Source organism: Podarcis filfolensis (genome assembly GCF_964270895.1).
Source record: "Podarcis filfolensis genome assembly, chromosome: 4".
NCBI classification, from domain to species: Eukaryota; Metazoa; Chordata; class Lepidosauria; order Squamata; family Lacertidae; genus Podarcis; species Podarcis filfolensis.
The window spans coordinates 47,235,746-47,252,676 of NC_139607.1; the positions used below are offsets into that span (position 1 = coordinate 47,235,746).

At 42.9% G+C, this 16,931-nt stretch overlaps 1 protein-coding gene across 2 annotated transcripts; it reads right to left on the reverse strand.

Annotated features, from left to right (window-relative positions):
* Window positions 1-1,169: 1,169 nt before the first annotated feature.
* On the reverse strand, window positions 1,170-15,765 carry LOC310762080 (uncharacterized protein CXorf38). 2 transcript variants are annotated; one of them, XM_083612587.1, is made up of 7 exons: window positions 15,349-15,765; window positions 9,691-9,825; window positions 7,767-7,889; window positions 6,737-6,886; window positions 4,658-4,825; window positions 1,617-1,785; window positions 1,170-1,357 (listed from the first exon to the last, which is right to left on the reverse strand). In XM_083612587.1, exons 1-7 carry the CDS (start codon window positions 15,562-15,564, stop codon window positions 1,323-1,325), a joined length of 996 nt encoding a protein of 331 aa, XP_083468713.1. In that variant the 5' UTR covers window positions 15,565-15,765; the 3' UTR covers window positions 1,170-1,322. The 2 variants fall into 2 exon arrangements, with proteins under 2 accessions (XP_083468713.1, XP_083468714.1); XM_083612588.1 differs by lacking the exon at window positions 9,691-9,825 and having other exon boundaries at window positions 15,349-15,722.
* Between the last annotated feature and the right edge of the window lie 1,166 nt (window positions 15,766-16,931).

Below are 16,931 nucleotides of genomic sequence, written 5' to 3' on the forward strand. Positions count from 1 at the left end.
ACTTGAGAAAAGCCAGCAGTTACACCAGAGGCATTCAGCTTACCTGAATGCTTTTCTGAAATAACTCACGGTGGTTTTCGTGTTCCTGCAAAGCTACTGATCCTCTGCCCAGGAATTTGGTTAATGCAAGTCCAAGACTCAAAATTTAAATTCTTTCGAGTTTACCAGGTTCAGTTGCTGTGAAAAGGGCCCCTTTACTGGATTTTTTCCTATCTTACAAGTAATTTCTTTCAGGTTTAGAGTATTTGACAAACATTAATTGTCAGGCTTCGGGGACGCGGGTGGCGCTGTGGGTAAAACCTCAGCGCCTAGGACTTGCCGATCGTATGGTCGGCGGTTTGAATCCCCGCGGCGGGGTGAGCTCCCGTCGTTTGGTCCCAGCGCCTGCCAACCTAGCAGTTCGAAAGCACCCCCGGGTGCAAGTAGATAAATAGGGACTGCTTACCAGCGGGAAGGTAAATGGCGTTCCGTGTGGTGCGCTGGCTCGCCAGATGCAGCTTGTCACGCTGGCCACGTGACCCGCAAGTGTCTGCGGACAGCGCTGGCTCCCGGCCTTTAGAGTGAGATGAGCGCACAACCCTAGAGTCTGGCAAGACTGGCCCGTACGGGCAGGGGTACCTTTACCTTTACTAATTGTCAGGCTTGCTGCAACTACTCCCTAAGTTGGAGCTCCGTGTATTAATCCCCCCCACTTCACACTTAGGAAAGAGCACATTAAGACACAGTAGTAAATGATCATTGTTGCTGGACTATAATAACTTATTTAATGAATACAAAGAATCCTCACATGATTTTGCTCATGGTGAACTTGGAAGAATTTAAATTTTGAGTCTTGGACTTGCATTAATGTAGAATTTAACAGGGAAACATCATGGAGATGGAAAAGAACTGTCATGTGAATGCAGCCACTATTTAGTTTCATGAGAAAAAGGCTGTGTTAAACAAAAGAGTGAGGAGGGGTCATGTCCTAATGGAGCTACGCACATTAAGATTGCATTTGGTGCAATGTAAAATAGAGAGATTACAAAATTGATAGTTCCATTTGTCAAGAGGAAGTAGTATGGTCAAAACATTTGCACAAGGGTGAAACAAATCAAACTGTCCTGGGTAGACAGCAAAATACTAAACCTCTGAAAGCAAACCATAATACAGTTCAAAGGAAACTGGAATTTTTAAGGAAATGACTGTTGACCCTTCAGGTTTATTCTCCAAATTCCAATATAACTTGAAAAAAGGATCGCTCTTTAAATGAGCATTCCTGTGGAATTATGCAAGTTTCCTATTTGGTAATGCATGACATCTTCACAGTAGAGTCACATTCTTCATATCGTACGCTTCCTTTTTTCTAAATGACAATCTAAAAATTAAACGAAAGCACAGACAACATTACACATCTTGCATATTTAAGAATAGCACCTGCCCTTATTTACCGAAGGTCTGCCTCACGGCAATCCAAATAAAAGCAATCTCAAAGCTGCATATTCTGATTTCTGTAAGGCGGTATTCCTTCCTAAGGTGGTATTCTTTCCTAACACCTTACAATGTGTCAGTGAGTTTTGCTATGCGACTTGTTAGAGCGATAAAACACAAATTTCATTTTAAACATATGCACTTGCCTTCATCTGTCTCCTCATTGTTCACTTCCTGGGTTTCTTTCATGGATTGTTTTTGGCCATACAATTTTTGCACGAGGTCTTCTAGGTTCTGCATTTCAGCCTGCAAACTTTTTTGAAGATCATGGTTGCCATTTAAGAAATCCTTTACAATTTGTATTCTGTTTAAATCCTAAGAAGCGGAGAAATACCTTGTGAGTAAAAAATGTGAAATGAGAACAGGATGATGGACTAGATGGGCCTTTGCCAGGATCTTATTTTGTTCTTATTACCACCTCACCAAAAGCATCTCAGGCAAGTAAGTGTTTGATACTGCCTAGAGAGTTTCATAGCAGAAGAGGGATCTGAGTTTCAGCTTATCACCGCCAACCCAATACATACAAATTGCTACACCAACCCTGTTCTCTGGTCTGTCTGTTGCTTCTCTCTCTTTCCAATGCTTCTTGCAAGACCTGCAATTCCTAATTTAAAAAGGTTTCTATAAAGCAGTAGACAAATGTTTCCATTCTAAAAAAAGCCTTTTTACTATTTTACCTGCAGAACTTGCCACTTCATCTGAAGCTAGAAGTATATCTTTAAAGCTGAAACCAGGAAGCTAATATGGAAAAAAAGCCACGAGTTACCTGACAGCAGAGCAATGAATGAAGTGAGCGATGTTAGGCATATCAGTGAAGCACAGGAAAATGCAGCATCGGACAAAAATTAATTGTGCCACAATTGTGGGCAGCAAGCCCTTTGCTGACTGTACTAAAGTGGCAGGTAAAGGGCAGGACAAGAAACCCATTCAGCTATAAGACTATTCCATCCTATATTCATCACTATCAACCAACACAATACAAAGAAGGGAAAAAAGAACACTGCAATGTCTCTCGCAATACTAGAAGAGTTCATTAGTTCAGACACTGAGTGGTCTCCGGTTCTCGCTGTTAAAAAAATATATATCCAGTGAATACATGAATAACTTACTTGATTCCATTTATTTAATTACTATGCAAATGGATTTAAGCAGTTCACAAACTAAGAGGGGGATGGAATTTCCTTATATTCAGCATTTAATTCCCTAAACATTCTGTTGCATTTATTAATTATGTTTCCACAGACACACGCACACAAAATTCCCAAGGCAATACATGACAGATACACTTCAAATACATATATTTTGAAGTGGGCTTCAAAAGCTTTTCAGTAGCTGCCTCCCAAGCATGTTGCAGGTTTAACTATATGCTGCTGCCTGCTCTTTTTTTCTGGCAACAGGCTCCTCTGCCTTTACCTCAGGGGGAGGGGGCAAGGTAATTCTGAAGTAACCAACTGATAGTTGTTGAGGGAACATGAGGCCACTTCAACCAGCAAGATCACGGGGAGCAGGTTGTTCTCTCATGAATGGCAAGATCATGCGTCTTAAGTAACTCTCTGTTGGCATTTGGAGGGAGTTACGTAATGTAAACTCTGTGATCAGTGCAAGATTCAAAGCCTTCACAGACTCATAAAGTACTTGTGACCTTTACCACAAGGCCTCAAAACCTAGTTGATGGGCACATACGTGCTATAAGTATAATTTACATTCATTGAACACAAAATAAAGAGACGCCAAATGTCAACTTTCAGGTCGCTACGTTCTTGCACAAGCTGGAATTGTTTGTATTGCAAACAGATGAGTAATTCCTTTTTTCACTGAAATACTAGGGGAGGATGGTTTTTAACAGATACGTGTTTCTCCATCATTGATCACCTACAACTAAGCAGACACAAGGAACTATAAAATGGAAGCTCCACCTGCTCTCCTCATTCTGTCCCTTTGAGTTTGCTAAGTTTCCTCAGTCTTCCATAATCTGCATATGGAGGAGTTACATTCAGGAGTAGAGGAAAAGCTGCTGTTCTACACCTGGATGGCTCACCTCACTGTAAGTAGCTATAACAGGATGGACAGACTTGATCTAAAAGCTGCTTCTTGTTATTTTCTTGAAGAAACTATCTGCCTCTTTCATTTCTCCTCTACCTTTCTTTTTGATTCTTAATAAACTTCGTAAAATTTGGCTGTTGACGTCTTGGGTACATTTCTGCCAGAGTCAAAAGGACTTCTCCTCTCTGAACCATTTTTGTGACAAGCTACATCAGGGGCCTGAGAGAAAAAAAGCAGGTTACCTTGGGCTCAGGGAAGAGCCTTGTAGGCTGGGTGCTCTTTCTGTCTGCCCTTCAAAATACCTGCCCTGGACCCCTAAGAAATCACTTCTGTCTGGGGGGGCGGGGCAGAGGGTACAGTTACAGCTTCCTTGGGAGCCTCTGTGCACAACTGGGCTACTCAGTGAAAGGACTTATCCCATTTCCGTTACAGGTGGCGCAATGGGTCAGTTCATCTGGTTATCAACCAAAAGGATGGTGGTTCAAGCCCACCCAGGGACAGCTGTGAGCAGGAGTCCGGCATTGCAGTGAGTAGGACTAGAGAACCCTCAGGTCCCTTCCAGTACTATGATTCTATTTCTGTCCCAGAGGTAACATAGATCTAAGGTGGCTGAGCAGGTAGCTTCTTTCTCGGAGCAGAGACACATCTGCTAAAACTGAAGGAAAGAAGCTTCACAGAAAAAAAAAGAGACCACTATTCTAAATTTCAACACTGAGTAGTAATTTCTATAGGACCTCTCCTCCATCAAAGCACTCAAGCCAGCTTATATGTGGATCCCTCGTGGCATCTAGGCACTGACTTGACCCAAAGCCACTTAGTGTGAGGCAAGATGTCTATATTTGTGTGTTATCAGTCCATGCCCTAGGGGTAGGTTTTAAGCACCCTGGCAAATGTATTCCAGTTGAATTTTAAAGCGAAGCAGTGTTTTCTATTAGGGTGCAAATACAATGGAGGTGCTGGGAGCTCAACTGCATGGAACAAGCTTTCCTTAGGCAAGCAATAATCTATTCATCTGAAAAGGTTTATTCCAATAAATTCTGAGGAACCCTCTAAATGCACCCCTCTTATTACACAGATGGACCTATTAGCATCAAACTCTTAAGCATGAGTGCAAGCCTGCTTTTATGTTTTCAAATTAGGTTACCTCTTCTGACATCATTCCTTGTTCTTCCATGAGAAGACTGATTTCATGAAGTCTCTCTTTTATCAGTTCTGCTTCTATTTCACTGATCTGGCTTCGATTCATTTCACCCTCCAATCCATCAAGCTGATCTCCCCCTGGTACATGCACAGCCCAATCAGATGACAGAAGCTATTGGGTTTTAGTAAAAACAAAATGAACATGAAAAGCTATGGGTTTCTTGACAAAATAATACACTTAAGGGCTTCAATGACCCCAAAAGCACAAGATGCTGTTTGAGAAATACAGATGGAACTAGTTACACATTTCTTTGGATCCAGTCAATGTTGTTTGTGACATTAGAGATGAGCAACAGTATTCGACAATACTGAGGTATGCCAAGTACAGTGGCACCTCGGTTTTTGAACATCTCTGTTGATAAACATTTCAGTTTTCGAACACCATAAACCTGGAAGTAAATGCTTTGGTTTTCAAACATGCTTCCGCTGAGTGCAAGATCCTGAGGCCTAGCTGTCGGCTGTTGAGTTTTAGGCTTTCTAACACTTCAGAACTCGAATGGTCTTTCGGAATGGATTACGTTCGAAAACTGAGGTACCACTGTAGTTTGTGAAACTTACTGGCATTCTGTGGATTTAAAAACATTATTTGGAGGCTATACCTCCAGATTGGATTATTGTAACTCGCTCTACGTGGGGCTGCCCTTGAGACTGACCCAGAAACTCCAGCGGGTACAGAATGCCGCAGCAAGACTCCTTATGGGGTCTTCGCTGCGAGATCATATTCATCCGGTACTATACCAGCTGCACTGGCTCCCGGTGGAGTACAGGATCAGGTTTAAGGTGCTGGTTTTAACCTTTAAACCCTATATGGCCTAGGACCCTCGTACCTACGGGACCGCCTCTCCTGGTATGTCCCACAGAGAAATTTACAGTCTGCAAATAAGAACATCCTGAAGATCCCAGGCCACAGAGAGGTTAGGCTGGTCTCAACTAGAGCCAGGGCTTTCTCGGCCGCGGCTCCAATCTGGTGGAACGCTCTGTCACAAGAGACTAGGGCCCTGTGGGACCTGACATCTTTCCGCAGGGCCTGCAAGATAGAGCTGTTCCACCAGGCCTTTGGTCAGGGCGCAGCCTGACCCCCTCCTCTGGCAATCTGCACAGAATTTTGCTTAATGGTTGCCATCAATTTGATTTTAATTAATTTTATAATGAACGTTTTTAGAATGCTGGATTATTTTGATTGTTGTTAGCGCCCTTCGGCTGGGGAGGGCGGGATATAAATAAAATTTATTATTATTATTATTATTATTATTATTATTATTATTATTATACCTTCACTGCAAAAGAACACATTTAAACAATTCCGAGTGGAATCATATGCATGTCTACTCAGAAGTAAACTTCAATGGGACTTATTTCCAGATAGGTATGCATAGTAATGAACTTCTTTAAAAGAATTTTAAAAATGGTGGTTTAGCTATTCCTCTGCAGCAATGTCCCTGCCATTTACTAATTCTATTTTTAAATAATCTCTTTTTACTTAAATTCTTTTCTAAAACAAATGAACTGTTTTGAAACTATGGGAAGTTTCAGAAGCAGATTATGTGATACAGCATAAAAGTCTGCTGAACAAAGTTTTTTTTTATTCCAGTAGTGGGCCCAAAATAGATTTTGTATCCTGGCTTTTGTGTTCTCCCACATAGGTACATTATTTAACCAGTTATTATTATTTTTTAAATGCCACATAGCATAATGCCTGTTGCCTCCATGCAAGGCTATCTGCCTTGCAGAAGTTTTACCTTTCCATCTATATAACATGCAGATAAAATGCTGTACTATTGTTTTGTTGATATGGTAATCTCAAGAGTAAAACTAAATTGTATCAATGTGCCCAAAAACCTTGAATCAACAAATTATGAAACAGCCTCAGATATCCTTGATCAAGCACAAAAGCTTTGATTTAGAGTGCAAACCATCTGGATACAGACTGTTGCATTTCTATATTCAATACTGTGCCTAGCTAAAAAAAAATAAAATGGTGAATAGCAGCCAGCCTACAAGTTGAAAGAATGGCAACTATTACCTTTTCTATCCTTGTACGAGCCGTCTGGGCCTCTGGAATGTGTTGAAATTCAGTTAGCAAGTTCTGAACATGATTCCCAAATTCTTTCAGCCAGGAAGAAGAGACTTTCATATCTGAAGAATGCATTAGTTCATTGCGGCACTTAATCACCTAGAGATAAAAACATGAAGCAAAGCCAGTAGACTGAAAACTCAGTGTAGGGCAATGGTAAGCAAAAACCAACCCTCAAGTTACAGCCCTGCATTAGGGGTTGCTGACTGAGTTATCTGTTTTCACATCAGAGCCACATATTGTTGTTACTAGAATGGAAATACCCCATGTGGCGAACACCTTGCCAATGTTATGTTCCTCGACTGTCTCCTCTTCAGAGGCTGCTATATGATAACCAGCCTTAAGCACTTTATTATATTGCATTTTATACTTGTAGGCATGCACAATTTAAGCTCCATCTGCACTATATGTTTAAAGCAGTCTCATAACACTTTAAACAGTTATGGCTTCCCTCAAATAATCTTAGGAACCGTAGTTCGTTAAGGGGGCTGAGAGCTGTTAGGAGGCCCCTACTCCCCTCACACAGCTACAGTTTCCAGATTTCTTGGGAAGAGAAGAAGAAGAAGAGTTTGGATTTGATATCCCACTTTATCACTACCCGAAGGAGTCTCAAAGCGGCTAACATTCTCCTTTCCCTTCCTCCCCCACAACAAACACTCTGTGAGGTGAGTGGGGCTGAGAGACTTCAGAGAAGTGTGACTAGCTCAAGGTAACCCAGCAGCTGCATGTGGAGGAGTGGAGACGTGAACCCAGTTCACCAGATTACGAGTCTACCGCTCTTAACCACTATACCACACTGGCTCTCTGGGATTTATTGTTATACAACTCTGGGAACTGTAGCTCTGTGAGGCGGATAGAGGTCTCTGTAGACAGGACAGGATGCTTGCCCAAATGGAAGAGGCAGTCACTGATTGCAACCTGGTGAGGGTGTTTGTGGAACCCTGCTAAGAAAAGATGTCAATAGCAGTAGTTGGATTACCTCTCTGACTTTCTTCTGATCGATGTTACTGAAGTGATCGCAGAAGTTGAAAAGGTTTAAGAGTGCAGATGCATCACATTTGTCTGGACCACAAATGTCTGCTTTCCCACGAGGCATGTAAGCCTACACAGCAAAGGAGAACGCATGCAGTTAATGTCTGATTCAGAAGCTATTAGTAACACACTATCTCTAACTGATAGTTATATCAGAACTCATGTTTATTTAATTGTAGCTTTGTCAAACACTAAAACAGTGGTTTAATTAGCATCTTGTTGCTGTCCTTTTTCTCTTTACAATCCCATTGGATACTCTCGCTGGAGTCCTGCATAGTCATTCCGTACTGTTCCACACTATACAGGAGGACACAATTTAGAACTTTTCTGATCAGCTACTGTTGGTCAGCCTTAGGCTGCCACTCCCTCTTGAATCCAAAACAAGTTCCACTTTCCATAAGGAAGCACCAAACTTGTAGATGAGACTTTTAGGGTGAGATGTATTGCCTTGTAAAGCTCATCAACATGCTTTTCATCACATGTTGATTGTACTGGTGTCTATTTCACAGCATGTCTACATCTTGGAAACCGCAATGAGGCACAGTTTCCCAGAGCACACATCTACACTGTGGGAAGCCACAGTGAAACAGATACATGTATGATCACCACACATCAGTTTTCATGGTCTTTCTGTCTTTCCTTGGGAGAGTAGGAGGAAATGGAGGCACTATCTAACAGGGCCCAGCAACTCTAATACGGACACAAAATTCAACAGATTTGTTTGCCAACCACAGTCCACAGCTTCATGTGTTGAATATCTGCCTGCTGTGCAGTTGTCACAATCACATAACTTCTTTTGAGAAAGAGAGATGCAACTTCTATATGGTAAAATGCTACTATGAGTTTGTTTGGTCTTACTAACTGAATACAAACTTACAAATGCTGCTTTGGCAAATTCTCAGACTGTTCAAATCCAGAAATAAAGAAGGAATAGAAACCTGAATAAACTCATAGAAGACAAAAGGTGGCAGTAACAAAAGAGGGTAGCAATTGGTTGCCTAGAATTCAGAGCAGCACGAGCTTCTTCTTGCTCCTGAAACAGTTTCAAAACTAGCCATATCATACACAGGGCCTTGCAGATATTGCTGGACAACTCCCATCACCCTGACCACTTGCCACGCTGTCTGCAGCCTATGGGAACTTGTAGTCCAACAATACCTGAAGTGCCACAGCTTCTCTATCCCCGATTTATATCCTACCCTGATGCATGCTGCAAAAGCTGGAGCAGAACATCCATTTTACATACAGGGGTGTAGGGGGTGGGTGGGTCACCCCAGGTTCCATCGTAGAGGGGGGTGACAAATTATCAAGGAACAATTACTGCCCTACTAGGGAGGTTCATAAAAAAACCTTTTAGAAAAATTCCTGCTCCAAAGGTCTTATCTTACTACACTAGGGATTATGTAGCTATATATGAAATTTCATGCATAGCAGTTAATATCTTGACCCTCCTCCACAAAAATAGCTGTTTACTTGGCCGTTTTCCTATGTTGTGAAGGCTGAAATTTCAATTCAGTGGAGCACTTACTGTTCCTAACCCTAACCCTGCGGAAAGCCATCTAATTAGACTTTAATTTGATTCTGACATGTTTTTATGAGGTAATTTAATTATTGTTTAATTTTATACCAATGTTATATATCTGATGTTAGCCGCCCTGAGCCTGACTTCAGCCAGGGAGGACAGGATATAAATAAAAGTTTATTATTGTTATTTATTATTATTCCTTTGTAAGAAAATATGAAATAACGTAAAACCATTTTTGCAGGCAAAAAAAAAAAATCAATGGGGGGGGTGACAAGAAATTTTCTGCACCGGGTACCACCTGACCTTCCTATGCCTCTGTTTACATAACAGAACTTCCAGGCATTACCTTTGCCAACTCCCATGCATTAGATGGCCAGAGCCAAGGCCTGCAGTTTCCCCAGTGGACTTCCCCATTCTTGTGCGTGTGATGATTCAAAATCTCTTTTTTCCATTCTTTACACAAGGAGCACACAGGCTGAAACTACAAAGCAAAATGAACACCAATACAAGTACTGTCATTTAAATCATTGGTTTCAATTTTTTTATCCAAGGGGGTGGGACTCAATTTGGATTGTCCAAGAAATCAAACAATGTCCAGTCCCCAAAGTCAACAAATTACAATTCAGTAAATAAAAAGGGATTAAAAGGAGTTAGGGATGGGACTGCTTACTGTTGGCAGGAAAGAGGCAGAGATGCTGAGGTTATACGGGTTTACATAGTCGTAGTGTCTCTCTAGTGGGCTTCCGGTTTCTAAGACCCTTTGAGAGATTCCTGCATGTGCATGCTAAGAAAAGCCGCAAATACTCTGGAATTAAGGGAGGGGGAGAAATGCAAATAGAAAGTTTGCTTTGAATGCTTTGAAACGATTGTGAGCTTTATCCTTTCAAAATGCAAAAGAAGCTGCACAAAAAATGCCACAGCCACCACAGCAGAATTCAGAGTGCTCTTTGCAAGCAGGATTCATGTGTTTTTAAATGCCACATGTCAAGCATAAACTTAACATGTGGAGATGGGTTGGGTAGAATGGCATCACCAGCTATACTTCTTAAAGGAAATCAGAGCATAACTTAAGATTCCATTCTGTTGCAAATATAATGTCCTCTCTATCAAAACAAGTAGAAAGCAGGTTATTTTAATAAGGTGGAATCTAAGTAGAGTGGTACCTCGGGTTACATACGCTTCAGGTTACAGACTCCGCTAACCCAGAAATAGTGCCTCGGGTTAAAAACTTTGCTTCAGGATTAGAACAGAAATCGTGCTCCGGCAGCACGGCGGCAGTGGGAGGCCCCATTAGCTAAAGTGGTGCTTCAGGTTAAGAACAGTTTCAGGTTAAGAACGGACCTTCGGAACGAATTAAGTACTTAACCCGAGGTACCACTGTATACTATTATTTGCCATGTTATGAACTGTCTTGTAAGGGAAAATACCCTGAAAGGAAGCTTAAATCTATTAAATAAATAAAATTAAAATACATTGGGCTAAAAATATTGGGGGAGGTGTGTGTGCTGGCTCCTGTCTCTTTAAAGGCTGAGGCATGCAGAAATTTAACAGGTACAGCTTCCTTTGATCATGGAGATAAAGCATCACAGAAAGTTGCACCTATTGAATTTCTGACAGATATGAGATGAAGCCCAGCATTATAATGCCAAAGTACCCGTAGAGGGTCAGAACTGAAAACACGTACCACAGTGTTCTTAAGGTTTCCTTTTCAATGTCTGGCCAAAAACATGTATCTTCCACCACCCCTTCTTTCTTCTAACTATTATCTCTCTTTTCTGTCTCTCTGGCAAATCACATACTCTGAATGCAGAGTGAAAGGTTCCTTGAAATTCTGCTGGTTACATAGCATTGCGGCTGAGAAGAGCAAGGGGCAGCTCTTTCTCACAAACACTTAAGAATACCGCCATGCACTGAACGCTCATCCAGGGAACATATTGCAATTTGGGGAAAGTAGGGAGATAAATTATTGTTTCAGAGCACAGCAACAAAATGGAGCCATTAACCCTGCCCGTTTGTTTGTTTTTTAAAAATCAATCTATTCCTATCTAGGCCCACTGCTCTTTCCTTGAGCATGGAGAGTACTGTTTGTAATCAGAGCGATGTGTGGAATGTTTGATATTTCATGTGTCCTTGAGGCTGTGTGGGAAGAGGTGGCAGAGGCAAGCTTCCCAGCTTCCCAGAACATCACACATTCTCACTGAATCCTTCATTTTCAAAACCCAAATCGACCTCTGGGCAATTCCACTTCTTCCCAGCCCACAAGGAAGCAATTCCGTGAATTTTACTCAAGACTGAGACACGATGAGAACCTGGGATTGTCAGCCTTGTTGTCAATAAAAGTTTTGTTCAGTATAGTCCCGTACTGCAGAGTCAGGCCTAAGTATCACAAGCTGTTCCAAAAAGTACCACAAGAGTGGTCAATGAATCATTTTATATCCCGTAACTTTTTTCCTGTGAGGCAAGATATCTGAAGCATCACAGAAGTTGGGCTGCACTCTCTGCTGCTGTTATTGTGGCCAGGACTGTAGCTAGGGTGTGTTGAGGTGGGCCCCCGCCAGGGGCATAGGCGATGAGGGGTGCCCAAAATCGGCTAAAAATATGTCCATAAATATAAATATTGATTACTGTATTGCCTCATAAGAAATGGTTTTAAATAGAGGGTGAATTGAAAGGGTGGAAGGGGTTGGGGTTGGAGGAGGGACAGAAAGAAGAGCTAGGGGACATAGGTGGCGCTGTGGGTTAAACCACAGAGCCTAGGACTTGCCGATCAGAAGGTCAGTGGTTCAAATCCCCGTGACAGGGTGAGTTCCCGTTGCTCGGTCCCTGCTCCTGCCAACCTAGCAGTTCGAAAGCACGCCAGTGCAAGTAGATAAATAGGTACCACTCCGGCGGGAAGGTAAACGGCGTTTCTGTGTGCTGCTCTGCTTTGCCAGAAGCGGCTTAGTCATTCTGGCCACATGACCCGGAAGCTGTACGCCGGCTCCCTTGGCCAATAAAGAGAGATGAGCGCCAGAACCCCAGAGTTGGCCACGACTGGACCTAATGGTCAGGGGTCCCTTTACCTTTACCTTAGGGGACACAATCTGGACAGTTCTTCCAGGGGCGCAAAATCATCTAGCTATGGCTCTGATTGTGGCTGAGTTATGCCTGCAAGCAGCTCCATGTGTGGGTACATGAAGCCCACATACACAGAGACAGCTCCATGAGGCAAGGCATTTGCATAAAGTGGCTGTTCCTATGTAGTTCCAGCAATTTCAACCCATGCCAGAAAATTCCCCAAAATTCAAAAAGGGGAAGCCTTCACCAGCATGGAGATTCTGTGATGGTAAAAGTTGTGCAGATTGAATTCTTCCAGTCATGTTAGTCATGCAGCAAAGCAAAAAGCCACAAACTTCCATCTATCCAGAGCATTTCTGATGCTTTCTTCATAATTCAAATACGAATGGTGCCATTTTGGCATCACTGACTAATTTTACACAAATTGTCAAACTGCCATGATGATGCACAGCATAAGATTATATAGTCCAGTTTCGGAACTTCAGTTATTTAACTGTGAAGTGCTGCCTGCCCATTTTTTAAATATAATTTTTGTGCTATAACATTTTGTGAAATAATAATTTGAGTGGTGACATCCTGGCACCCTTGAGCAATTTGAAATCATTGAGATGGCTGCCAAATTAGTTTGGCAGCTTCGCAAAAGAATTGGAAAATGCCGCCCACCAAGTATATTTTGAGATCTGGGCGACTTGTGTGTCTCTTAGTGGAAGACCCGCCCCCAAAATTCTCTTCCCACTCAAGTCTCAAAGATATAGGAAAACAAGCACTCCACACACGTCCTTTACAGGGTAAGAGCAGTGAAGGTATGTAGGAATCAACATTAAAAAAAATTAAAACAGGCAGGATTAGAGACTCCCTTTTGTTGCAGTGCTTTGAAATAATCATTTTCTGGTGACAAGCATAATCATTTCCCGAAATATTTCAAAGCAACGAGTCACGCTGTCTTCAACTACATCTTTATAAAGCATCAGTTGGGCTTCATTCTTGGCAGGACTCCATACCTTTGGCTTCTATGTAATTTTCTTTGCAACCTTCATAATGGTACCTGGTCATTATCTTAATCTGGTGCTAAGTAAAGCACACCAGCAGCAGTTTTTCAAAACATGAAATTAACTATCCATAGATGTTAAAGTAAGAAGTTCTGATTCAAATAATTCTGTGCAAGTACTCTGAGAGGCCAGGGTCTCTTCATTACGATGTTTTGAAAATCCTGGCCTGTTTCCATTAGTGAAACTGTTTCTCTTTGAAGCCTTGATTGCAGAACAAAGTTCACTGCTATGTATGCGATCAGTGCAATATGTTGTATCAGCTGCTGCACACTGACTTCTCTAATCATTCTCACTTATCTTGCCTGAACGCAGGATCATTGTAAGCCTTTAAAACCTCTAAGATTGTTCCTTGTAAGGATTTCATTTGGGGTCTGTGATTAGCAGTTCTACAGATAATATTCCCCTATCAACTATGATGTTTAGGATTGCGACTGAAGGTGCACATCTTGCCCCAAAATATATGGCACGCCAAAAGCTAAAACCTGGATGTCTAGTTGGATGTGGAATTTAGTTTGATGTACCATTCCGAAGCTTGGCTGCCATCATGCTACTAATGGCATCAAATACACATTTTAAACCCCAAATGAGAAAATCCAATGAGAGATTATGTAATCTGGAACAGAAAAGCAACCCTCTGCCCACCTCCCCTCTGCTGCAAAGCAAAAGTGAAACTGGCACCGTGAAACAACTGTGCATTTTTATTAACGATTGTAGGTGCATGGTAAAGGTAAAGGTACCCGTGCCCGTACGGGCCAGTCGTGTCCGACTCTAGGGTTGTGCGCCCATCTCACTTAAGAGGCCGGGAGCCAGCGCTGTCCGGAGACACTTCCAGGTCACGTGGCCAGCGTGACGAAGCTGCTCTGGTGAGCCGGCACCAGCGCAGCACACGGAAACGCCGTTTACCTTCCCGCTATAAAGCGGGACCTATTTATCTACTTGCACTTAGGGGTGCTTTCAAACTGCTAGGTGGGCAGGAGCTGGGACCGAAAGACGGGAGCTCACCCCGCCGTGGGGATTCGAACCGCCAACCATGCAATCGGCAAGTCCTAGGCTTTTATCCACAGCGCCACCCGCGTCATAGTGCATCATAGTGGCACTCTAAAAATAAAATTGCTCAGCATCCTTCATGTTTGTAACTAGCATCCCTAATGTTTTTTTTTTAAATCTAAGAATTAATGGCATTTCTTGGGATTTCTTCCTTCACATCAAAACTAATTTGGCAACCATCTTGAACATTTCAAATTTCTCAAGGATGCCAGGTGCCATCACTGCAGCTATTGCTTCACTATAATAGAAGAAAATATTTCAGTATTTCACAATGAAATAACGGAAGTTCTGCAACCACATTAAAATAAAGAAGCGAGAGAACCGGCCGTGTTGCGCTGCCCCTGAGCTTATATATAAAGAAATGAAATTATAATACATTAAAAGGATAGGAAAACGCGCGGTATGCTGCACAGTACTGTATTATAAAGCAGGGAATCTCTCGCCTTGCAGAAGGGGGCACTGTTCGAAAGAAACAGTTTTGCAGAAAGCGCTCGAGATCCGAGACAATCCGGAGTTCTTTGTTCTGGCCGAAACTTGCCACGAGCGCGGCGCGTATCTTTCCGCGCGAGAAAAGAGGGATGCGCAACCCCTTCTCCTGTTTAAAATCGTTCCCTCCTCTTTGACTGAGCAAAAGTAGTTTCCCCCCCGGCCCCCCCACCCTCCAAATCTCAGGCTGCCAAAAGCCTCGGGGGGCACTGAAGGGACCGCTGGGGCACGTCACGTGCACTTCGGAAAGGGTGAACGACGCGCGAGTGTTTGTTTCTCGAGCGCGCTTTTGGCGGGAGAGGGGCGACCAGGCAAAGCGAGGCAGGAGCCTCCTCCGACCTCCGCTTCCCAGGGCGGAGCCTCACCTGCTTGCCTCGAGGGGTGCAGCGCCCGCTGCAGCGGAGGCCCGACGGGCTGAGGCGCGCGGAGGAGCGCGCGACGAGCTGGCGGTGAAAGGCCTGCACTTGCTCCCCGGCAAAGCGCTGCAGGGCGGCCCGCAAGAGCAGCAGACTGTGCCCGGCCTTCACCCAGTTCTTGTATTCGGCGCAGTTGAGGCGAGAGGCCAGTTCCGCCAGCGCCATGGCATGCCCGACTCTGCCGCCTTGCGCGCCAGCCTCCAGGGGGCCGGGCTAGAGGCGGCGGAGCCGGCCGGCCTCTGTCGTTCGTTGCTTCAGGGGAGCGCAGGCAGGAGCCGCCGCTCATCCCGAGGTCATCCTGTCAGCTATAGGTTCACACTTGCAGACACTTTCCTAAGCAACCGTGCAAGAGGTAGGTATCGATTTCCTTGAAACCACACTTTGACTATTTAAAACGAGGAAAAATCTTGACCCCTCCCTACCCAAGGACACTCATATTTTTCTCAGCAGTGTTAGCTTCATAAATAAAATAGTGTACACTTACGTTAATTTCCAGATGGTAGCCTCTTTAGTCCTTTGCTATATATATATATATATATATATATATATATATATAGTGTCACCTTTAAAGGCTAGCAAATTTATTATGGCATAAGATTTTGTGGAGTACAGTCCACGCCACCAGTTGCGTGAAATTTGAGAAAATGTAAAAGGCAAGGTCAGCTTCTCGAAGCTACCAGCATGAGTTTGACCAAACTGCGAGAGGCAGTGGAAGACAGAGGTGCCTGGCGTGCTCTGGTCCATGGGGTCACGAAGAGTCGGACACGACTAAACGACTAAACAACAACAAAAGGCGAGGTCAGTGGGAATTGAAATGCAGAAAAGTAAACAGTGGTATTACGTATTTTTAGTGGTAATTTGACCTATAACAGTTCTTGATTCCTCAGAAAAGTCAATGGCACCCTAAATATATATATTCAATATATGATCTATATTCTCAGGTTATGTTCTTAAGTATTTGTCAGACCATTTGCCACCAGTACTCAGTTACATACCAGAAACCACCAACTTCCTGAGGAAGCTTCTATTGGCAATTGAAAAAAAGACAAACCCCAAAGGGCAGCAAGATAAAAGTTGATAAAGTATTCCTGGTTTGGATAAATGTAATGGAAGAACTATAGTTACCCACAAAATTGACTGGCGAACCGCATAAATGGAAGTACTAATTAACTCATGGAATTCACTGCCATAAGATGTGGTGATGGGCATTATCTTAAAGAAATCAGAGCTGACCTATATTTTGCCTATTAATGGCTATAATGTAACCTCCAAATACAGTTATTACTGATATTGAACAAGGTTCAATTTTCTTTAGCTTCCATATACACGCTTTATAAAAGTTGTCATGTTCCCTTCAATGTTCTAGTGTTTTGTCTCCTAGATCATCTATATCTACTGGTATGGAAGCTGTCAAATTTCCCCCACTTACTAGCTGCACCACATGGGAATCTTTTAACATGCATTAACTTACCACTTGGGATTGTCATGTGGAATCACCATGCTAGCACCAGATGTCTCTGTGGCTGCTGCTG